General features: G+C 57.3%; 1 protein-coding gene and 1 long non-coding RNA gene across 3 annotated transcripts; one reads left to right on the forward strand and one right to left on the reverse strand.

Annotated features, from left to right (window-relative positions):
- Positions 1–2,680: 2,680 nt before the first annotated feature.
- Positions 2,681–13,772, reverse strand: LOC130543641 (uncharacterized). 2 transcript variants are annotated; one of them, XR_008959140.1, is made up of 3 exons: positions 13,507–13,752; positions 12,853–13,142; positions 2,681–6,666 (listed from the first exon to the last, which is right to left on the reverse strand). It is a non-coding gene; the product is annotated as an uncharacterized LOC130543641 (long non-coding RNA). The 2 variants fall into 2 exon arrangements; XR_008959139.1 differs by having other exon boundaries at positions 12,853–13,772.
- Positions 13,773–14,998: 1,226 nt separating this feature from the next.
- Positions 14,999–23,558, forward strand: GATA2 (GATA binding protein 2). The gene is made up of 6 exons (XM_026501485.4): positions 14,999–15,224; positions 15,872–16,148; positions 16,589–17,230; positions 19,007–19,152; positions 20,971–21,096; positions 21,585–23,558. The coding sequence occupies exons 2-6, from the start codon at positions 15,920–15,922 to the stop codon at positions 21,882–21,884; spliced, it is 1,443 nt and encodes a 480-aa protein (XP_026357270.1). The 5' UTR covers positions 14,999–15,224; positions 15,872–15,919; the 3' UTR covers positions 21,885–23,558.
- Positions 23,559–24,030: the final 472 nt, after the last annotated feature.

Consider the following 24,030-nt stretch of genomic DNA (forward strand, 5'->3'; position numbering starts at 1 on the left):
CTTATACCTCACTATCTTCTAGGGACTACTTCCCTGCTCGCTCTTTCCCCATCTTACCCCCTCCAGTCAGTGCCTCCTGCCCACAAGGTGGCAGAGTGATTTCCAAAATGCAAATTTAACCCATCCTACCAGGGTAATTCCAGACCTTTTTTTTTTCATCTTAATAATCAACCTATGTATTTCCACGCGATTCAAAAAATGTATAACTAACCCATCGAACCCATGATTTTGGCAGTAATACAAATTTACTTTTTAGAAACGATTGCTTTATAAAGACAGGAATTGATTTAAAGTAAAAAGATCGGGGTGCCTGGTGGCTCAGTTGGTTAAGTGTCTGCCTTTGGCTCGGGTCATGATCCTGTAGTCTAGGGATCGAGGCCAGCGTTGAGATCCCTGCTCAGTGGGGAGTCTGCTTCTCCTTCTGCCCCTCCCCCCCACTCCCCTCCTGTGCTCTCTTTCTCTCTCAATTAAATAAATACAATCTTAAAAAAAATAAAGTAAAAAGATTAACGAAATAGCACAGGGGGAAAGAGATGTGGCAAACAATTCTGAAGACGGTAACAGATGTGACCAGGATTTGGGGAGGCTTCCCATACATCTGGGCCTCCCCCTTCCACCCCGGGCCATCTTGAGTGGCTGCTTTTTCCAGAACTCTCTGAGCCCTTTCACCCTCTGCTCCCCCAGCTAGATCTCAAGTGTCGCCTCTCGGAGTTTCTTTGCAAGTCATTTATTTTTCACACTAAAATTGGTAATCCATCTGGAATTTATTTGGATACAAGAGGGGTCCAATTTTATTTTCTTCCAGATAGATAGTCACTTGTGCCAGCACAAGTATTTCACAATCTACCCTTCCCCCCACTGACTTGAAATACTACCTTTGTCAAGTATCACATTCTTCCTTATCCTGAAATCTATTTCTGGGTTTTCTCTTCTTCCCCATTGTCTATTCTTATGCCAACACCATGTTGATTTGATTATAGCAGCTTTATGGTATGTTCTTACTTTTTTTAAGGTAAAAACCCCATGTTATTCTTTTTCCAATTTTCCTTGGTTTTATTCTTGGGCATTTATTTTGCCATGCAATCTTTGAGGTCCATTTTATCCAGTTTAAAAAAAAATCACCCTAATCCTATTTTAACTTGAATTACATTGAATCGATACAGAAACTGGCGGAAATGGCATTCTGTGGCGTTACGTTTTCCCACCCAGGAACACGGCATGGCTTGTCCCTTCCAGATCTTATTTTTCAATCTTCCAGAAGATTTAATTCCATTTATGTTTCTATACTTTCACTTCATATGCTTCATTTCCATAAACAATATACAGTACTGTTTGGTGTTTAAAATTCTGCCAGTTCTTTCTTTGACTGAAGCATGACGTGCTTTGCACCTGTCCACACAGTGTGACTGCTCCACGGCATTCCATTCGAAGAACTGCCCACTGTTTATTTATCCAGTACCCTCAAGATGGGCCATTAGCTTGCATCCAAAGTTTCTTTTAAATCTTTTTCTTTCTTTTTCTTTTTTTCTTTTTTAATTTATTTTATTTTATTTTATTTTTTTACAAATAATGCCCCATGAATATCCTTGCCTCACATCTCTTTTGTTCATGTGTGAGATCTCTCATATGCCTAGAAAAGGACTTGCCACGTCCTGCGGCATTTCTATCTTCAACTTTCTAGATGCAACCAAATTACCCGGCAGAATACTTACACCAGTTTACATTTCGGCCAAGAGGGCAGGAGAATTCTTTTTTCTCTACATTCTAGTCAGCAGTGGAACATTCCTGTCCCAACTTTTCTTGGCAAAGCTCTGTTCTTCTCCCTTTTAATTTTTGTAATAAATTTTTTTTTCATTTTGGTTTTTTGAACGGGATATATACGGATATACATGTGAGTCTGTGTAACCGTATCTCTCTCTCTCTCAGTCTCTGTATCTCTATCCATCTGTAGACTTTCAACAGGAGCTGACGCTTGCACAGCGAAAAGTCTTCTCTGATCCCTAGCCCCGGCCGCCCACACCTCCGTCCTTTTGTGCGTGCCAACAATTGTTAATGGTTTCTTTTGTTTTCCATCCCGAGAAAGTCTATAAATATGTACACAAATACCTTCTCTCCTATTCCCGTTTTTAATAAAATGGTAGCACACCACATTTACTCCTGTGTGCACTTTTTTTGGTCCACTAAACCTATTTGGGGATCACTCAATATCCTCACATAAAGAGCTTCTTCCTTCCTTCCTTCCTTCCTTCCTTCCTTCCTTCCTTCCTTCCTCCCTCCCTCCCTCCCTTCTTCCCTCTCTCTTTCTCTTTCTTCTTTTTCTTTCATGATAGCGGCATACCATTCTACTTTTTGGTTACATGACTATACTTTTACCGTCTCTCCTACAAGAGCATCTTTCATTTCCAATCATTTGCCACAAGGTCCAAGGCTACAGTGAAGTTCCTTACAAATTTCACAAGTGTAAGGACATATCTATACCCCATAAATGGAATTATTGGTTCAAAGCATAAATGCATTTATAAATATGATAGTGTCACATTGCCTATCCCACCCCCAAGAGTCTATTTGTTGGCACTCCCACCAGCCTGTCTCCCCGTCCCCGTAGGAACATAGTATATAATCAAATGTTTTGGTGTGGCTAATACTGATAGATATAAAATGGTATCTCAAAGTGTTTTAGGATTTATTTTCAAACAGCGTTACATAGTATAATTTACACACCATGAAGTTTATTCATTTTAAATGTACATTTCATAAATTTTAGGAAATTTATAGAGTTGCAACCATCACCACAATCTAATTTAGAACATCTCCTCTCTTCCCAAATCTTTCAATGTGTCTTAAATTTTCATTTCTCTGAGCGAGACTGAGCATGTTTTCATCACTCTAAGAGCCATTTCTAGTTCCTTTTCTGTAAATTTTCTGTTCACACCCTTTGCCTGTTTTTTTCTTATATTTTTGTCTTATTGATTTGTAGGCACTCTTTATATAGTATGCTCTCAGACTAGGATAAGTGCCTCTCCCCCAAGCACCCTGTGTTTCCAGTTCTCACAGGCCAGAATTAACAGAATCTCTTAGAGTGTTTGCACCTCCCCCACCCCGTGAGTGGTCTGCATGCAGTGACCATATCGGGTTTCCTTCCATGCCCTTCCCTCTCAGCACAGGACCTGGCCCAGAGTAGGTCTCTGCAAACGTGCTTGGATTCAATATCTGTAAATATATGTTCTTTGCCCCTCAGAGTTCCTGTCACAAGCTGGGATGATGTATTAATCTGTGTGGTTATGTCTGACTGTTCCCTGAGGAAAGGTACCATAGCTGTTTTATTCAATACTGTATACCCAGGGTCCAAAACAGTGTGGCTAAACGCATTATTTTAAAGTGTTGATTGGATTTATTAATTTATTTTTAAGTGGTTTACAGTATACCTGGAGGGAGCAAGATATTGGAAATTCCACCAAAGGATACAGAGAAGGAAGGCTGAAACCAACACAGCCACGGCACATGGTATTTCTATGAGGGGACACATCCCTGACCGTGGGCCTGAAGTGGGTGGGTGAAGACCCAATTGCACAGGGGGCTGGTGATATGGAACTCCAGCCTTACATTACTATGCAAGAATGTGGGCCCAGGGTATCCATTCTTCCAAATTTTCAAGAGAAGCTGGAAATGAAGTTCTTTATGTGAAATCTCCCACTTTGGCATGTTGGCGACAACTAACGCATGGGTTCCTGAGACTTGGATTGCCAATTTTCAAAGCCTGGATCAGAAAACTCGTTTTAAATACATGTTTATGAGTAATTCTCATAACCCTGGAGGGAGGTTTGCAGAAGCAGACCTAAGGCTCAGAGTAGGAAAGTGACTTGCCTAAGGCCACCCAGCCAGAAGGGGTATGAGTGTGTCTGTTGGGGGGAGTTCTGGCCCAAGAGCCTGCATTAACCCAAGCTCTTCTCCTGGGAAGAACAGGGAACTAATTCTCCGAGTCCCTGGGCAAAGCCTCTCACAGGGTTTGTCTCAAGCCCACCTGAGCAGGGTGAAGCTTGGCCTGGAGATGGGCTGGCTGGACTCCCACCTGGAAGCCCAGTCGGGCTGTGGCCGTCTCTAGTTCTAATTACTTCACTGTCCACGTCCCACACATAGCAATTAATCATCACCGCCTCATGACAACTTGGGTATAATTATCTTGTATTACGAGTGAAGTCTCGCCCGGCATCCCAGGCCTTCCCAGAGAGGCCAGGGCTGCCTGAGAATACAGGGTGAGAAGTGTTCTCTGCCCCCACGAGCAAGGCAGGCGCGCCTTGCAGATGGGGCCTCCGTGGTGCTCTTTCTTTTAAGTCCCAGGCCCCTCTGGACTTGCCGGAGGGGGCAGGTTGGGAGAGCCAGGCATCCTGCGGCCAGGGTGAGCAAACCGCAGGGGCAGGGTAGGGGGGTGGTCTCACGATAAGGAGAAATGATCATGAAAGCAGGGCACAGACTGGCCCACTTGCTCTGGCCTCCTCTGCTCCCCATTCACTCATTCCCAAAGTTATGCCTCATGGCGACCAGTTGTCAGAGAAGATCCCAGCCCCTGGGCTATTGCTGGGGAACAAGACAGACTCCCTTTCCCCAGGGAGCCTAGCATTCCAGTGAGGCCGGAGAGCCGGCAACGTGCCCAGAGACTAGTTTACGTTGTGTGAAGTACTTACTCTAAAAGAAAAGTGTGAAGGCTCAGTTTTGCTCTCTGAGGGGTGACATCTGAGCAGAGGTAGCACACACTCTGGGTGGAGGGAACAGCAGACACAAAGGCCCTGGGGTGGAATATTCTGGCTTGTTCAAAGAACAGAAGGACGGCCACTGTGACTGGATCAAGAAAAGGGGGAAATAGGTCTGAGTGATCAGCAAAAGCTATTACACAGGTTCCAGAGGAGTTTGGCTTTTACCCTAAATTCGGTGGATACATTCTAAAAAATGATTTCTTGTTGCCAACTAAGCTAGGTCTAGAATTTCCCGCCACCCATCTTTTCAAGAAACACTTATGGAGCATCTCGTGTGTGTCAGCCCAGCCCTGGGGACACGGCCGTGACAAAACAAAGCCCCTGCTTCTGGAGAGTCCACCTCCGGGAGGAAAGGACCCCTACCCCAGCTCTTCTGCCTGGTGACTCGGGTTCAGGCTGCCGGCTCCCGGGGACCCCACGCGGGACACCGGCGGCCGCCAGGTGGCGCTCTGCGCCTGCGCAAGGGCGGCCACACGGGGGTCGCGGGGCCGGGACCGGACCCCCGGCGGGGGAGGGGCGGCCGGGATGGGGGGCGGGGCCCGCGCCGCAGGTTGTGTGACTTTGGGTTTGACCTGCCTGGAGATGAGCTAATCCCGCCGTATAATAGACTCCGGGGAGATAGGGAAAATGGCTGCGGCGCTATCTGCGTCGCCATGGGGACCATCGCGCGCGCGCGGGCGGGGCTCGAGCCTGGAAAAATACAGCCTTTGTCGGCGGCGCGTGTCACTCACGGCGCGGGGACCTCGGGCGGCGGGGCTCGGGTCTCTCTTTCCTCGGGTCCGGCGCGGGGAGGCTCTGGGGCCCCTGGCAGGGCGTGCCTGCTGAGGCGGGTCGGGACCCCTGAGTGCTCCCGAACTCCTCCGAAGACCTCGCTCCCTTGCACACCCGCACACCCCGTTTTGGGTCACTAGCACATCCATTCCTTCTACTGTGGCGTCTATCACACCCGCACACCCCTTTCTCTCCCCGCCGGCTGGCTCTTCCCCGAGCTGGAGAGGGGTCCCAGCTCCCCAGCTCGTGCGTCCTGAGCCTCCACTGGCAGGCGCAGGCACAGGCCCCAACGACTGCCCTTCCCCCTGGACCCTCCGGCACACACCCGGGCACACCCAGGCAGATAGATACACAACGGCCCTCACGCGGATCCGCGCACACGGGGGGAGGGGAGTACTGGCACCTCGCGCACTCTCTCCGTCCTGGCAGTCACAGGTACGTGTGCATGCGCGTGCTGACAGGCCCGTATGAGCCCAGAACGCTGAGTAGGGTGCGACACCCGCAGGCACACAACACTCAGGAGAGTAACACACGCATGTCCGAATAGACACACAGACACGCGTCCTGGTGGCAGATGACACCACCTCCTGTGTGAACTCCTAAACAGCCTCCTCGAGGGCAAATACATCGAGGCACTCACAATACGCTCCGTCACCACTCCTGTACACACGGATTCGCACACCCACTCTTTCACACACGTGTCTACCCACCCTGTGTAACATGCATGCCTACACACTCACGTGCAACACTCCTTTCTCTGCGCACCCTCAAACAATCTCGGCTGGGCCATCCCCAGGCACTCAGGGCACACGCGCCCATCACGCATGTGTGTGGGGCTTGCACATCTGCACTTTCTTGTAGCCCACTTCTTGGACATGCCCGCATGCACACCAATACCCTTTCTTGTTCAGTGCCCATCCACTGGCACACGCGAATGTCCGTCCAAACATGCTGGGCACACCCGGGGGCGCACACGCTGGTGCCCCCGGCAGGCAGGCAGGCAGGCGGCGCGGGCACAGGGCGCCCAGCGTGCCCCCCGCGGACGGCTATCTGCCTGCCCATCAGCGCGCGGATCTGCGGTGGTAAATGACGCGTTCGATGGCGGGCGCATTTGTTGTGCGCGCTCTGAAAGGGCTCCGATAATCTGGAAGGCAGAGATAAGGAACACCATTTATTCCGCGGCACTTTGGAAACAATTCCCAGCCCTGTACAACCCCATTCTCGGGCAGCCTCCGGGAGCCGGGCAGATAACGATTGGCTATTCATTATCTTCGCCGGGAACAAAGATTAGCCGGCCGAGATGAAAAATTACCCCGGACAGCGGCGCAGCCCCGCGCGGACCCCCCTGCCCGCCGCCGCCGCCCGAGCCTCGGTGCCCCGCCCGGCCCGCGGGCTCTGCGCTTACGCCCTCAGGGCCCGCAGCCTGGCGATCGGCCTCCGGCGCTCGCGTCGGGCGCGGGGCTCGACATTGCCGCGGTCCCTCCACCAATCTGTCCATCCCGTCCAGGCTGTCTTCCGCGTCCCCACTTTTCTCGCGTTCTATTTGGGGCCCTTCCTTCTCTCCCTCTTCTCCCACTGCTCTCAGAGCCTGTCCGCGTTCCCTTCTGTCTTCTCATCTCTCTATTTTTGTTTTGTTTTGCTCTCTCTCTCCTCTCTGTATCTCTCCCTTTTCCCTCTCTCCGTGCCTCTCTCTAATGAACACTCACTGCTTTTGTTCCCTTCTGACTCTTGCTGCCACTTTTTAGTTGTTTGTTTTTGTCTGTTCCTGCATGTCCCCAAACCACCCCTCCATCCCCTACTGGTGTCTCTGTCCCTCTATGGCAGTTGGTGTTTAAAATCTGTTCTTGGGTCTCCCTGTCTCATTCCCCGTTCCCCGTCCCTCTGGGTCTTGCCATCCCTGGGCCTCCATGCCTCTCAATCTACCCCCACCCTAGAGGGCCCTGCATCCAGGGGCTTCACACCCCCTCCCCTCTTAAGGCTGTGTTCCTGACTGCAGACCAGAGGCTGGGAGGCTCCAGCCGGCTCTGGCCAGCCCAGCCCAGCCCAGCAAAGAGATGGCAGGTGGGGTGGGGGGTGTAAGATCTGGAATCCCCCCTCTGAAGAAACAAGACAGAACTAGAAAAGGCACAGTAGACATGTAGGCCCTGCCGGGTTCCTGGGGATTTGCTCCTGTGCCCCAGCACTGGCTCCCCCGTGCCCCTCCCCAGTGAGGCTGAGGGCCTTGGGAGCGGGTGGTCCCAGCGAGGCCAGCTCATTAGAGCAGTTCTTCAGCATGGTGCTGGCGTCGGCAGATAAGCTTATCAGCTCATCTCCCCCTCCCACAGACAGACAGAAAGTGCCCTCGCAAATGGCACCCCGGAGCCCCACTGGCCGCCTGCCCTGCCAGTTCGGGATGGTGGGTGATCTGGGAAGACACACATAGTGTGTGTCACCCAGGGACACACTCCTCCCCAGACAACAGACACAGGGTAATACCGGGCAGAGAAACACACAGAGTTCAAAGATACATTCATATACACGGATGCCCATACCCTAGGTAAACAGACACAAACACCCACCCCAGCACATATCAGCTCATACACAGAGCTACACACAGATACGCAGACACACTTGGCTACACTCTACACTGTCCGCCTTCCCAAAATCAGTTCAAAGATACAACGATACACACCTAATACCCCGTGCTGGTAAAGACAGACCCACACACACATGCACACACACCCCAATTCATAGACACAGGATCCCAGACACACGCTGCTACTGACCCACATAGGGACACACACCAATTTATAAATAAACACTTGGAAATACTCACACCCCATCAAATGATTCATGGACACAATGATCGCAGATACACAGCCACAGGGACACACATCCAGTTCCAGAGACACTCTCCCACATGCACTTTGGGGGTCATGCTCTGAAACAGCCATACATAATACACAAACTCTCAGGGACCCACAAAACACAGACTCTCAATATGCAAACTCTTAGGGACCCACAAGAAGAAATGGTTTTGCAGACTTCCCGTGTGCTCACGAATGCACACGCAGGGGCACTCAGGACAGATACCTCCTGCGTGCACATAGCACACACGCATGCAACACAGTCACCATCAGCTTCAAAGATGAACCCACAGATAGAAGATGCCCACAGAGATGGGGGGCTGGACACTCGTCTTGGGGACACACACTAGTTTTCCCAGGACCAGGGGCTTCCCAGTCCTTCCAAAGAAAAGCACTTTCTCTTTGGGCCCAAGATCCCCAGGCCGCTTTCACTCCCCCAGGGCAGCTGGAATGGGACCAGCCCCCCACCCCTGCACTGTGGAGTTGAATTTTGAGGTAAGGACTTTGGAAGTTCAAGGACTCCCCTAGCTCACAAACCCAAAAGCATTCTTGCTGTGAAGACTCCCACACCCCCTTCCACAGACAAGCCCTCTACTCCCTAGCTCCCTCCTGTGAGAGGGTTCCTTGAGGACGGGCCAGGAAGACGCCTCACACCGCACTCCTGAGATGCCCTGATCTGCTCTGGAGTTGGGGAATTCGGGTGGGGGTATAGGTGGTGAAGGAAGAGGCTATGTGTCTACGAATCAGCCTGGAAGTGAGGGAGGTGTGTCTGTGTGTGTGTGTCTGTGTATGTGTGTGAGTGAGCGCGTGCATGCCGCGCGAGCCAGATTCTCAAGCTACATTTGGGTGTGTGCACGTGTGCCAGTGTGACCCACATCTCCCGGCTGAGGATGTCCACGCAGCCACGGCCGTGTGCGCTAAAGCGTGTGCACAGAGTGTGTGTGCGTGAGCACTACTGGAAGAACGTTGGAGAAGGAGGAGCAGGCGGTTGTGTACGTGTGCGAGCGCTTGTGGCCACGATTCGTGAGGGTCCCCGGGGAGAGTCTCCAAAAAGAGCCGTACCAGACTTTCTGAACATACACCCTTGAGAGCAGGGGTGCTCATTTGTGCGCCTCCGCGAGGGCGGGAGTAGTCTGGAGTGTGGGCGAGTAGGGTGTTGCGCCTTGAGGTCCTACCGGCCCTCGGCCTGCCGCCCGGTGGCTGGACCAGGGAAACGGGGCGCAGAGCTCTGGGCGCCCTCCTGCCCCCCTGCGGCGCTCCCGCCCCCTCAAAGTGCTGTCGAAATAAAAAGCAGCGGCCGCGGCGGCCGGGGGAGGGGAGGGAGAGGCAGCGGGAGCGAGAGGGAGGTAACAAGGCCAGCGCCGCCCGGGCTCGCCGCTCAAGCCTCTATCTCCTGGCTGCCTTCGCCCCCACCCCAGCCGGCCCCCGTTGGCCACCCGGCGAACAAAAGCGGCCCGCCGCGCACCATGCGGCCACTCCGCGCGCCGCCAGGGCCGTGCTGGTGAACGCCGCCAGCCCGCGCGGGGCTCCTGTGGGCCCACCTAGCCACGCACCGCGCTGTGCGCCCCGCTCCTCCCCGGCCCCGTCCACCCGGGGGCGCCGCCCGCCGCACCTCGCTCGGTAAGTCCCCCATCTCCGCCTGGCCAGGGCCCTTCAAGCCCCCAGGTTTGGCCCACCCGGCCCCCTAAACGCGGTCCGCCTAGCCCAGTGGCCCCTGACATGTGGCCTTCGGGGTTCGCCCTGGTCCTACCAGCGACTCGAACCCCAGGTCATAGGGGCCTAAACCTGAGGGAGTATTTGCGGAGTTGAGGACAGCAGGCCCGCGTCTGGCCTCCCGCTTTCCCATTTCTCGGATGCAGCTATGCATAGGCCGCGAGCCCCGGTTATTCCCAGTGCCTCGCAAAGCGCCCACCTCCCGGCCCCCGAGCTGGGGTCTTTGTCTCGGCCGCCCCCACCTCTGGGCCACGGCGGTGGAGGCGCCCAAGCCGGGCAGCCGAGCCGGGGCTGCACCTGCCGACTGGTCCCGTGCGCCGGCTTTGCGCGGCTTAACCCGGCTCGCTCCTGCGTGCGCCCCCGCGCGCCGCGCCCCGCGGCCCTTTATCCTGCATGGCTGGGGTGCGGGTGGGGGAGAGCGCCGGGTCTGGAAGTCTCCCCCCAGCCCCAAGCCGAAGTCGGAATCTGTTTAGTGGGATTTCAATAAGAATGGGGCCGCCGCGGGCTTCGGGATCTGCCGCCGGGAGGCGTAGACGGCGGTCTGGGTCTGTCTGGACGCCGGGCATTTAGAATCCTTCGGCGGCGGCCAGGCTTGAACTCCAAGTTGCCCCAACCGCGAGGGGAAAGATCCGGCGTTCAGGGCCCCCGGGAGTGGCGGCCGCTCCTTTCCCGGAAAACACTGAAGGAAATTCGTTGTTTTGGAAAAAGCTACGTCTCCCGGGGATCGGGAACATCTGGCGGTGAGCTCCGGGTCTACACAGGCACCTAGCGATGGGATTCGTTTATGAATAGGCAGGATTCGAGAAGCAGGTAGGGCCAGCGCGGCTGCCCAGGCGTCTGGAGAGCGTTTCCCAGCCGGGTTGACAAATTGCAAACAAATTGCGTCTAACGAAACGAATTTACCAGTTGTCATGCTGCCGGGGCCGCTGGGCCGCCAGGCACTCTATGAGTAAACCGCGGCTGTTCGTGAAGCAGGGTAGAAACGTTGCCCGATTGCTGCAGGTCTCAGCAGGGCCCATGGGGGAGGCAGTCCGGCTTGGAGGTGGGTGGTCAGAACCTGATAAGGAGGCAGAGGGTCTCCCAGGAGCCTCAACCCAGGACACCAAGACTTCTTGGACGATGGGCCCCGGGTTTTACGATTCAAAAGGCCCAAAAAACGTAAGGGGTGGGAAAGCCAACATGGAGGCCAGAGGAGAGGGGCCTTCACATTTGGGGGGCTGCACGTGAACCCCAACGAGCAGAAGGGGCTGTTGGAGCCCTGGTCCCTTCATTGCAGAACCCCTTTGGAGGGATGGCTGCAGGCCTGAGCAGCTCTGAGGCCTTGCCCTATGGGGATTTCTGAACCCCTCTGGCTAAAGCGGCCCCCACTTCCTCCTCAGTACCCCTCAAGGCACAATGCCAGTGGGGGGCTGGGAGGTCGCTGGGTTGACAAATATCCCTATGGAAAGCAGCCCCTAAGCAAACTGGTTTCTTTGAATCTCCCCTCCACTGCCGGCCAATTAGATGCCCGTAGGAAAAAGGTGGGAAGAATTAGGTTACAAAGAGAGGGCAAACTTATGGTCCCAGAGGGGCTACCTTGGATGACGGAAGTTTAAACAAAGGGCACCGGAGGGGAGGGCCATGTAGCATGGGGAACACCGGGCAGCTGAGAGCCACGGCCCAGGCCGGTGAGGCCCTGTAGAACCGGGCCTCTGATCCTTGGGCTGCCAGCTCCCGGGAGAAAGCAGACTGAGCCCGATGGATGACCCATGGTTTCTCAAGGGATCTCAGGCCACTTGAAAAAGGCAGTTAGAAAATTCAGTTTCTCTGCTGCCCTTCCCCAGTCCTTCCTGAAGTCTTATACTTGTGTAAGGAAAGAAGTGACAGCTTCTCAGTGCGATCAAAAGGCAGCACCCGCATAAGCAGCAACCCTTGGAAACGAACAAAAACATGAAAAAGGGAACGCGTCCCTCTGAAGGTGTTCTGGAGACCTCGAATCCCGAGGCTGTAAACCGAAATAAGTCTGCTCTTCTCAGGCACAAAGATGTCCCCCGCAATCCCAGCCGATTTGTGGGGGCCGCCCTGATCCTTCCCCGACGTTTGTTTGGTTACAAGTGATAGGATGGTCTTCGCTGCCTACTGGGCAAGATGCCTGGCTAGGGTCCCTTGGTCTGTCTGGCATACAGGTACACTCATGATTGGAGTGGGGGGTGTTTTACCCGCCAGCTGGGCCTTATCCTGCCTGGAGCCCCTCTTTTCTCTCCCAGGCGGGTTCGCTCCTGCGGGAGAACGCAGCAGTCCCGCGTCCAACGCAGGAGCTCCAATCATAGTGGAGGCCTCGCCGCCGGCTGCCTGCCTGCCTTTTGGAGGAAGGCAACCCCGGGGTGGGGGGCTCAAGAGACCTGGGGGAGCTCCCTCCTCCCCTCTCCCCCTTTTTTCTCCAGGCCGAATTGCGGGAAGAAAGACTGGTGCGGATCTCCCGAGGCCCCTGTTCAAGCAGTGCTTAACTGCCGTGCTAAGCTCCTATGCGCGGCGATTTTCTGAGCCGCCGAGCGGGGTAATTAAATCCCCGCCCGCGCTCGGTTCTGCGCCAGGCCAGCGGGCAGCTCGGGGCGGCTGTTCAGGCAGGGGGCTCGGCCAGGCTGGTCACCTCCACTCCTGCGGTGGCCACGCTGCCCCGGAGGGGCTTCAGCTTGCCCCGGAGGAGCTTTTAGCCGAGTTCGGAATGACGAAACTGCAGACCCACCCAGAATGGGGGCCATTTGAACCACGGGGGAAATAGAGCGAATTACCTGTTTTCCCGAGGGTCCGGAGCGGCCACGTCCCTGCGAGCCAAGGCGCTGATCGCAGCCCCACGGAAAGCTTCCGCTCGGCTCCGGCGTTACGGCCCCGGGGCCGGCTTACGGCTGGCTGCCTCCTGCGCTGGGTCCCGGGGTTCAGGCTGACGGGGCAGCCTTGCCCGACACCTGGGATTGTCCCCGGGGCCGCGGTGTCTTTGATAAGCTCCCGCTAGGCTCCAGGGACGCAAAACAGGCTCAAGGCTCCGACGATCGCATTTTACGCGTTGATGAAGAGTCGTAAGCTAAAGGCAGGGAGGAGAGACAGGCGAACAGAGAGGCAGCGAGTGCGGGCCTGACCGCGCGCGTTGCGGGAAACGCGAACCGGAAGGCACTGAGGCCAGTCACCTGCCCGGCCCGGCCGCGGAGGCCCGGCGTCCGCGGCCTCGCGCTCCCACTCCCCGGCCCCGGCGCTCTTTACCCGGCTGGCGCCGGCCTTCTCTCATGCGGAGCGGAGTTCCGAGAAGCCCGGGGGGGCCCCCCGCACGCCCTGGAGTGGAGCGGAGAGGGAGGCGCAGCGGGCCGCCGGGGCAGGAGGGTCCCTAAGCGCCCGGGACGCGCTGGTTCCCAGCCAGATGGAGCTCCGCGCCTCCGGCCCCGCGTCTTTACCTGCGCCAGGGCCTGGGACAGATGAACGGACAGCCGGACGCAGAGGCAGGAGGAGGCCCCTGGCCCGTGCCCGCACCCCCCGGCGCTGCCCAGAGTTGGCCTGGGAGAGGGCGACTGGGGCGCGCCCGCGGAGCTGGGCCTGGCCGGGAGCCCCCCGAGCCGAGGGGACCGAGGGCTTTCCTCCCTCCTCGGATTATTAAAAAGTTCATTTCCTGGCGAATCGGGTGACGTCAGGGGCCCGGCGTCGCGGTGGCGGGGCCGCCCGGCCGGAGAAGCCGCCTCCAGTTACCCAATTACCGACTGTCAATCCCGCCGCCCCTCCCCCCACTCCCGGGGGTGGCCCGGACCCCCGCCCTCTCTCCTGTCCCGGACCCACCTGGGATCCTTCTGGGCTTCTACTCCGAGAGCCATAGACTCAGCTAAGGGAGAGGGACTGGAGGACGACGATTACTCCCCCTTACCCTCGCACCTGTCTCAATCCCCCCAAAGTTCTTTGTTTCCGAGCCCTCCCACCCCCGCCTCCCTCGTCGGCCTTAGGCTCCCTTCGAGCCTCGGTCTTCTCAGTCTGTATAATGGGAGAGAGCGAGGAGGTTTGCGTACGGGGCCCATTCCCCCCACAGAGCTGGATCTCTGCACTGGAGGTGTGTGGAGAGCAGTTCCAGGTGACTTAGGGGACGGAGTTCTCAGTCTACCGCCTCCCTCTCCCCAGGGGCCGCCTCAGGGACCCCCGGGAGGGAAAAATGCCTGCTCCTGCCCAGAGGCGTCTCCTTCGAGCCGGCGCCGGCGCCAGTCCGGGTCTCCATGGCCTCGCCCCAGGCAGTTCGGCCCGCTGGTCTGCGAAGGCCACGCCCGGGAAGGGGACGCCCCCTCCCCCTCTCTGGAGCCGCCAGCCTGGCCACCTCCACCCGGTCAAGCACAGTCCTAAGAGGCCTGTTGTCCGAGGCCCAGGTGCCCACTCGAGCCGCGTAGTTCCTGCCCCTCACTGCTTCTCCTGTCCCGCAGCTCTCCTCCCAACCCCCTGCCCAGCCAGAGCCCGAGTCGGGGGAGGGAATGGTCTGGGTAGGTAGTTGGGACTTCAACTGGCCACGTTCAGCTGTAAAGGAGGTGGGATCCGAGAGTGGAAGGGCTGGGGTCCCGGGGAGAGGACACTCAGACACCCAGAAGGTGCACGACCCGTGCTCCCGAGGAGGGGTCCCCAGTTGGGGGTTAGCTACTGGGAGGAGGGCCCTGAGGTTAGGGGGATCCAGGAGTGTCCGCAAGAGGGGGCGCAGCAGTCAGCCAGTGGGGTGAGGGTCCTGGCGGGGGGCTTTGGCAGCAGGGGCCGCCAGGAGGGCGCTGGGAGGGGGCCCGCCGGGGGAGGGGGGCAGGCCCGCGGGTCAGTCCGGGAGTCCGGCGGACCGGGAGTTGCGGGCTCAGCCAATGGGGGGCGGAGGCTGGGCGGCGCGCGGCGCTGATTGGCTGGCGCGGGCTTCTTAGGCGTGCACGGCCCCCGCTTCATGTCTGTGCAGGAGTCGCGAGCTGGCGCCAGGGCGGCCGGAGGATGCCGAGGGGCCGGAGCCGGGCGGGCCTGAGGCCGAGGCGCGCGCTGTCCCCCGCTCCTACCCCGTGAGCCCAGCCGGCCGAAGCGCGGTTCCTGAGCCCGCCACTCCCGGCGCTCCCGCCGGTGCTGATCCCCTGTCCCCGAGGCCGCGGCCCCCGCTCCCCGCGGCGCTGCGTGTGTAAGTTTGGGGTGCGAGAACTGGCCGGGGGGCTGGGGCGCGCCAAGCTCTGAGAGGTCTCTTCCGGGGCTCAAGGCCGGGGCCAGGCTGCGGGTGACTGCTTTGGTGTGCCTTGGGGAGAAGAGGTCCTGATTGTGCCGCCTGGGAGTGCGCGCAGGGGGCTGGCTCCCAGCCGCTGGGGCTGCGTGTGCGTGTTTGGGGGGGGGGGTCGTCAAGTCGGTATGTGTATCTGGCGCCAAGTGTAGGTATGTGCGTGTCGCTGGGATCATGCGCCCCAGTGGGTGCCCAGGCGCCTGTCTCCAACTTTTAGTCTGTGTTTATGTGTTTGTGTGCCGGGAAGGAGGGGGGTCGGTGTGAGTGTCTGACTTAAAGTGAGACGCTGTGTTTGTTGGGGTAACTGCTGTCGGGGCTTGTCCCCGTGTGTGACCCGGCGTGCACGAATGTGTGGCCTTGGGACCGGGGGTCACCATGTGAGTGTGCGCGGCCGAACCCTCTCCTCCGCCTTCCTTTCGTTTTGAGCTTTGAGCTTTCCTCCCACCCGGGACTGTAACTCGGCTGAGGCGCAGCGGCGTGCGGGACTCCGCGTGGCGGGACTTTGGGGGTGTCAGGCCGTGGCGGCGTCCCTCACGCCCCCTTCCGTCGCTCAGGGACGCAGCCACCGCCTCGGCCCAGATCCTGAGCCTCCACTGCCGGCCATGGAGGTGGCGCCGGAGCAGCCGCGCTGGATGGCGCACCCCGCCGTGCTGAATGCGCAGCACCCCGACTCGCACCATCCGGGCCTGGCGCACAACTACATGGAGCCCGCACAGCTGCTGCCTCCGGACGAGGTGGACGTCTTCTTCAACCACCTAGACTCGCAAGGCAACCCCTATTACGCCAACCCAGCCCACGCGCGGGCGCGCGTCTCCTACAGCCCCGCGCACGGTGAGCCCCCAGCCAGCGGGTGACCGGGAGCCCAGGCACGGCGCGGTGCGCCGCGCGCCTGGCGCGGGAGGGGAGGAGGGTCCGGCTGCCTGCTTCCCGGATGTGAGATCCGCAGGAATCGGAGCAGCTGAAAAATTGGGGCGGGAAAGGTGGGGGGAGCAGCCTTTTGGGGTGGGTTTGGGCACCCTCGGGTTTCTGCCCATTTCCAGCTGGCATGTGGGGGTTCCCTCCAGGCCCTGGTCCAGTGGGGTTCCCTCTGTGCCACTTGTCCTTCAGCTCCGGACTGACATTCTTGATTATTGCCGGTTGGGGTGTTATGTTTCTGGTTTTCTTTGGGAAGAAGGTTACTGCTGGTTGTTTTGTGAGTTGTGGTCCTGTGTATCGAAGCTCTGGTGAGGCTCAGCCTGTGCCCACCCTGACCCGTCTCCCTCCTCCTGCAGCCCGCCTAACGGGAGGCCAGATGTGCCGCCCACACTTGTTGCACAGCCCCGGGTTGCCCTGGCTCGACGGGGGTAAAGCTGCCCTCTCTGCGGCTGCAGCACACCACCACAATCCCTGGACCGTGAGCCCCTTCTCCAAGACACCGCTGCACCCCTCAGCTGCTGGAGGCCCGGGAGGCCCCCTCTCAGTGTACCCAGGGGCAGGGGGTGGGAGTGGGGGAGGCAGCGGGAGCTCTGTGGCCTCCCTCACTCCCACTGCAGCCCACTCTGGCTCCCACCTCTTCGGATTCCCACCCACTCCGCCCAAGGAAGTGTCTCCCGACCCCAGCACCACCGGGGCTGCCTCTCCAGCCTCCTCATCCGCCGGGGGTAGCGCAGCCCGGGGGGAGGACAAGGATGGCGTCAAGTACCAGGTGTCCCTGACCGATAGCATGAAGATGGAAAGTGGCAGTCCCCTGCGCCCAGGCCTGGCTGCCATGGGCACCCAGCCTGCCACACACCACCCCATCCCCACCTACCCGTCCTATGTGCCGGCCGCTGCCCACGACTACAGCGGCGGACTCTTCCACCCAGGAGGCTTCCTGGGCGGCCCTGCCTCCAGCTTCACCCCTAAGCAGCGCAGCAAGGCACGCTCCTGCTCAGGTAAAGGCCGGTGCCAGGGACCTGGTGGAAGTGGGGTGGTTTGTACGTCTGCGTGTGTGTGTTTGGGGGGAGGAGGGCTGTAATATGGGAGATGGCGGCAATGTCAGCCTTCCAGATCCGGGCATGGGTGAGGTCCCCTTCCAATAGACTCTAACAGATGTTTGAGACTCCAGAACGAGGGAGAGGGAGCCCTAAAAGTTTTGTCCTTTTCTTAACTGTTCCCAGTGGTCCCCAAAGTTCGTTTCCCTCCCCCCCTTCCTTCCAAGTTTGGCCACTGCAGACCAAACACAGAACGGGAATTCCCCCTTCCCTTCCCTTCCCTTAATCTTAAGTGAAAATTTGAGCAGCCTCTTGACTTAGTGTGTGAGAGAACGCAGTACGCAAGCGACAACAGTGAGGCTGTGTGTACGTGTGTTTGTGAGTGTGTATGCATGCTGTGGGTGCACTGTAGGTGCTCCAGACCCTCCAGGAATCTGGTTCTCCAACTCAATCAGTCCGATCTTGGGATTTCGATGTTTCCCAATCTCCTTGGGAGATTTCCCCCAAAGCAACATTCCCAGGACTTGTTCCTGCTCCCTGCCCCCTGGCGTGTCCTTCATTCTCCCTCCCTGAAGGCTGGAGTGAGGGGGATGAAGCTGTAGGTGCCTCTGCCCCTTTGCCAGAGGAGACGGCTGGAGCCAAGCTGGTTTGTCCAAGAATCTGGCCAGAGAGCCGAAACCAGGGCTAGTACGGGGCTTTGGCTGTCAATGCCTCCTTCCCAATCCCTTTAAGCTGAGGAAGAGAAAGATTTTTTAAACTTTTATTCTTGAGTCCAGGAACCTTTTCAGGAATCTTTTCTTGCCCGTATATATCGACAATTTAGTTGAAACTAAATGGGGAGACATTTTCCCAGGCTACGTGATGCCAGGGCATCCGGCTACCCTGCCTGATTGCTGCCGCCACCCAGGCACCCACCTCAGCCCCACCTTGGGGTCCCGTTCTGCTCAGGCCAGCTACCTCGCTTTTAATTAGCCCCTTTTCCCAAGTTTGTTTTATACAATCTATTTGAATTCCAGATGGTCTTTCAGCAACAACAACAACAACAACAAACCAAAACCAAAACCCCAAAAACCCACCATCGACAGAAGACCAAGGTCACTTAGTCTACTTGGCTTAAAAACGAAAGAGCTTATGGTTTATTTTATTTTAAAGAACACTACCTTCGATCTGAGTCCGGGACTGAATTCTAGGGCCTCAGCGGAAGAGGGGGAAGCTGGGGAGAAAGAAGGAAATCCCCCTGCTTGGAGAACAGAAGGAGGGTAGGAGCTGAGGGCAGAGAATCGGGAGGCGGCAGACACAGCTGGGGAAAAGGGGGAGACAGAAGAGAGGAGGCAGAACTCCAAAGCGAGCCAGAGCCCTCCCAGGCCCAGCCAGGTCGAGCGGGGCGACTCCTGCCACCGCCCTGCTGTCGGCAAAGTTTGCTGTAAATACCCTTTCATTGTCGAGCCGAGAATCCCTGGGGCCCTGGCCCCACTCCTCCCTCCTGCCCCGTTTCCCTTCCTTCAAGAGAGGGTTTTGAAGAGGGAGCTTTGGCCTTAAAGCTACTCTCTGAACTCCTCTCCTGCGGGGGAAACCTCCTCCGGGTCCCTCTTCCTGCCCAGGGTTGGAGCTAAAAGTCACCCCCCAAGCAGCCGGGCCGAGGCAGACCGCTGCCTGGTCGGCGCCCGCCCACCCCTGGCTCTCTCCCATGACCTTGTCCGTTAAGCAGGCCTGCTGTCTCTCCCTGTCCCCCTTCAGAAGGCCGGGAGTGTGTCAACTGTGGGGCCACGGCCACCCCTCTTTGGCGGCGAGACGGCACTGGGCACTACCTGTGTAACGCCTGTGGGCTCTACCACAAGATGAACGGGCAGAACCGGCCACTCATCAAGCCCAAGCGGAGACTGGTAGGCGCGGGGCAGCAGGTGGCTGGGGAGGGGGCCACTAACCTGGGCTGGAGCTGCGACTTATTTAAAAAATAATAGTACCACCACCAAACCCTTCCAAGGCAGCTGCTTTGCCTCTTGAAATCCTTTTATCATTAAAATCACTTGGGGTCGCCCTTCTTTTAGGCCAGATTTTTTTCGAGCCAGATTTCCCCCTCTGCGGCCCACCAGGTACCCTCACCCCAGCGAGCTCAGGAATCCCCACCGTTGAGTGTCCAAGGGCCCAACTCCTGTCCCCTGGCCTCTGTTTAACTCTTTTTAAAAATAGGGCCATGAAGTAATTTTCCTTGTAGCCCAGCACACAATCTCCTCACGCTTATTTAAATAAAACACACACTCACACCAACCACCAAAAAAACCTGCCCTTTATTATTTTTCCATGGAGTCACCTATACTGTGTATTTTCATTTGAGTGATTTAAAAAAATGCCCTTTCGGATCTCCTGCCGGAGTTTCCTATCCGGACATCTGCAGCCTGAAGATAAGGAAACTTCGCGTATCTGTTTCCGGACCCCGCGAGTTTTAGAGCCTCTCCTCGGCTCAGTCCTGCCTCTCGCTGGGCTGTTTTGAAATTTCTAATACCCTCCACTCTGCAAATAATGCGTAAAATGCTAAGAATAATAAATATATTTTTTTCAGGGCGAAGTGATTTACGAGGCTTAAATCGCTTGCCGCTTTGGGGGCCCCCTTTCCCCACCCACCCCCCAGCGAGGGCGGGGTGAGGGCCCGGGTGGGGGTAGGGGTGGAGGATACGGTGTTGGCCCCTGAGTCAGAATTCCAGCTCCAGGCCGCTTACTCACCCTCACCCTCCCCGCCCCCCAGTCAGCAGTCCGGCAGGTCCCTCCGACAGACCAAGGGAGCGAGCGAGCTCCCGCCCAGGGCTGTCCCAGCCTCCGCTGGTCTCCTTCCCCCACCCCCTGGCCTGCAGTTCTTTGGGAAGTTTGGGGGGGTGGGCGGAGAGTCCTGTGCTGTCACTGTGGGGCTGGCGCTGGTGGGCCCGCAAGAGGGGATCTGCTTTCTCGGGTCAAGACTCTCTTACTTTCCCTTGTTAGGAGCCTTCAGCTCCCTTCTCCAGAAACCAGACACTCATTTCCAGACCACCTCTGGCCTGGATTCCCTGAGGGGCTGCGGGGCAGTCAGCAGTCTGTGGTTTGGGGTACAGGGTGCCGGACGGACCAGCCTTGTGCTGATGGAAATGTTCTGGCTCTGCTCTGCCCACTGTGGTCGTGACTGTTGATTCCTTGAAATGTAGCTAATGCCATAGAAGGAACTGAAGTTCTAATTTTATTAAATTGTAGTTCAGTTGAATTCGAACAGCCTCCCTGGCTATGATACTGAACGGGTCAGCTTTCCATCTCCCTAAACATTTGACGTCCCTATCCTGGCCTCTGTGTGGCCATCACACCCAGGATGGTGGATTTTGAAAGGAGTCGTGCGGGAATGCAGCTCCAGACCCAGGGGCTCCAGGGGGCCTGAGTCAGCCTCCTCAGGGCCTCAGTTTCCCCGTTCGATGGTTGGTGGTAGTGGCTAAGTTGTCCTTTCAGCTCTTGCAACCCATTGATTCCGCGATCAGGCTTCTGAGAGTTCTTTATTCTAAGTTCAGCAAGGGTTTAGGTCTCCAATTCTAAAATTCCATGGCTTCTGAGATTCCTGGATTCCCCTGTGAGCTTTCCTGCTCCCGGGCTCAGTTGGCAGGCACGGGGGTGGGGTGAGGGTCGGGGAGGGAGGTCGAGGTGGAGCGTGGGAGCCCAGCCTGCTGACGCCGCCCCTCCCCTCCCAGTCGGCCGCCAGGAGAGCCGGCACCTGTTGTGCAAATTGTCAGACGACAACCACCACCTTATGGCGCCGAAACGCCAACGGGGACCCTGTCTGCAACGCCTGTGGCCTCTACTACAAGCTGCACAATGTGAGTCCGCCCCGCCCCTCCCCGGGGACCGCGGCTCTTTGTGCTGCCAGGCGCGGGGCCCCAGCCACAGTCTCCAGCGTCGCTTGGCTTGGGAGGCGGTGGCAGCCCGGCAGGCAAGCCCCGAGTGCCAGAAGGGCTTCCCGTAAGAGGGGGCAGGCCGGCTGGAAGTGTGTCCCACAGCGGGGGGCCCTGCAAGTCTGGGGAAGCGGTGCCTCTTTAAAACAAAAGGTGGGCATGGAGTTTGGTCACACCAATGGGGGGCTGTGTTGGCGCTTAGTGGGCTCAACGCCCTGCCCTGTGGGTCCCACACAGTGAAAAGCACCTTTCCTGACAGGGGAACATGCTGGTGGGAAGACCTCGATGGGCTGGGGAGGTCTGGAAGCAGGGCCCCCCGCCCAGACCTGCCTTTGCCCCGCGCGGAAGCTGGGGTCGGGGTCTTGTTCGGGGAAGGGAACCGGACCTCCTGAAGGTTTTGTGGTTGCCTTCAGGTGAACAGGCCGCTGACCATGAAGAAGGAAGGGATCCAGACCAGGAATCGGAAGATGTCCACCAAGTCCAAGAAGAACAAGAAAGGTGCAGAGTGCTTCGAGGAGCTGTCCAAGTGCATGCAGGAGAAGGCCTCCCCCTTCAGCGCCGCTGCCCTGGCTGGACACATGGCGCCCGTGGGCCATCTCCCACCCTTCAGCCACTCGGGACACATCTTGCCCACCCCAACGCCCATCCACCCCTCCTCCAGCCTCTCCTTTGGCCACCCCCACCCATCCAGCATGGTGACCGCCATGGGCTAGGGAGAGCCCCCCAGAAACGGACAGACAGATGCCAAGGAGGGTGGCTGACAGCACAAGGCTGGGCGCCCCTAAGCAGGGTGGGCCGAACCCTTAGCGGCCTGCCCTTCCCCGAAGACTGATGCCACTCCTGCCAGCCCAGCCAGAGCCCCAGGTTGCCTCTCCTGTGGGCACTCCACTTGGCCGGCAGCGGTCACTGTGAAGATTTTCAACCGGGCTGGGGGGCAGGCTTGGCCCGGCTTACTGCCCAGGTGGGGTTTCCATCACGGATGATTGTTTGGAGAAAAGAACGGACAACTTTATAAAGAGAAGAAGAGGGGGGCAGGGGACAAAAGAAGAAAACCGTTTATAGAAGGAGAAGGGAGTAGGCAAAAATAATTTATTTTGCTCTTGTTTCTAACAAGGACTGGGGAGACGTGGAGGTCTGAGATGCCCTCTAAGTTCTCTTCTGGGTCTTCTGTTGCACCAAGTCCTGCTTGGCCCATCTGCTTGCTAGGGCTCTGGGGGTAGGTGTGCGGGGGGACGCTCGGCCCACACCTTCTCCTCTGGCTTGCTTTCCCGAAACAGCTGAAGCCCAGGTTGGGCTGAGCCCGGGCAGCGGGGCCACCAGCCTAGGGAGGCTGAGCGGTGCGTGCCCTGGCGGCCAGGCCCTGGAGGGCAGAGACAATCATGGGCGGTCCTGCGCAGATTCCCAGGCCAGGGCTGGGTCACAGGAAGGAAACAACATTTTCTTGAGAGGGGAAATGTCTCCCAGATCGCTCCCCTGGCTCCGAGGCTAAAGCTGGTGTGACCCGTGTCCCCTTAACGAGCCTGAGCCACAGCCTGACCCCTCTGCCAGGTGAACCCCTGTACATACATCCTTTTTCTGCGAAACCCCTCAACCTCCCTCCCCTCCCACTCTGAGACAAAAGAAAAGAATATATATATATAAAAGACTGCATAAGCTTAACTCGCTGAGGAGTTAGTTGTTTTATTTTTAAACTCATTCTGGGTCCAGTCAATTGTACGTTGCCACGGAAGCCCTTGCTATGGAAAGGAATAAAACCTACAAACCAAGGCTGTAGCTTCGCAATCATTTTTGGAAAAGTACTTGGACCCCACAGTCTTAGGACGGGGAGCCGGGGGCCTGGGGAGGAGCCTTGGCTGCTCTTGGCTTCCAGGGGCTGGTCTGGCAGGTGCCGAAGGCAGGAGTTGGGGGTGGGTCCAGGGAGAGGCCACGACCCTGCTGGGGTCCCTGGAGATGCCTGGGTTCTGCTGTGCTTTGCTGTGGCTGTCTGGACCCTTCCCAAGGTACAGCTGTACATAACTGTGTCCGAGCTTAGATTCTGTATGCGGAGATGGTGGGGTGCGGCGGCCGGCAAGGGCCCGGCCTGGGAAGAGAAACGTGCCGATGTAGTCGACCAAGTGCAATAGGGGCCGGCGATCGCTGCGGGGGGGGGGGGGAGGGGGGGCACCACAGCCAGAAGTAACTTATTTTGTACTAGTATCCGCATAAGAAAAAGAATCCGCAGTATTTTTTGTTTTTATGTTTTATTTGGCTTGTTTTATTTTGGATTAGTGAACTAAGTTATTGTTAATTATGTACAACATTTATATATTGTCTGTAAAAAATTGTATGCTATCCTCCTATTCCTTTAAAGCGAATACTGTTAAGAATAATAAAATACTTTTTGTGAATGCCTCTAGCCAGTCTTGTGGGCGCCTGGGCTGCTGAGTCCTGGGTGTGGCAATGGAGAGTGAGACCCAGCCGTTCCTCTGGGCCCAGTGATTTGGAGGGAAGGGCTCCTGGAATAGGGGATGGGGCCCCGTCTGCCTGGGGTCAGAGATTCTGACCGCCTCTCCCTTGCATTGCTCCCATCTGAATTTCCGCATTCTCGTCCCACTGCGGGTCCTGGTGGCCGGGTGGCTACTTGCTAAGCCGTGGTTTCCCCAGCCTTTGGTCCCCACACTGAGCTTTTTCCTGGGGCTCTTGCAGAACCCAACAAAGACCGACCCCACCCTCACGCCCCATCCACTTCCTCCCAGACGCTGATCAGCCCTTGTTTCTGAGCTATCTGCTCATCAGTATTCCTGTTCATTGACAAATACAGTCACCAATGTTTTTGATCGCCGATGTCATCAATTGCTAGCAGTCATTTTTAATCAGTGA

This window comes from Ursus arctos, unplaced genomic scaffold (assembly GCF_023065955.2).
Source record: "Ursus arctos isolate Adak ecotype North America unplaced genomic scaffold, UrsArc2.0 scaffold_14, whole genome shotgun sequence".
NCBI classification, from domain to species: Eukaryota; Metazoa; Chordata; class Mammalia; order Carnivora; family Ursidae; genus Ursus; species Ursus arctos.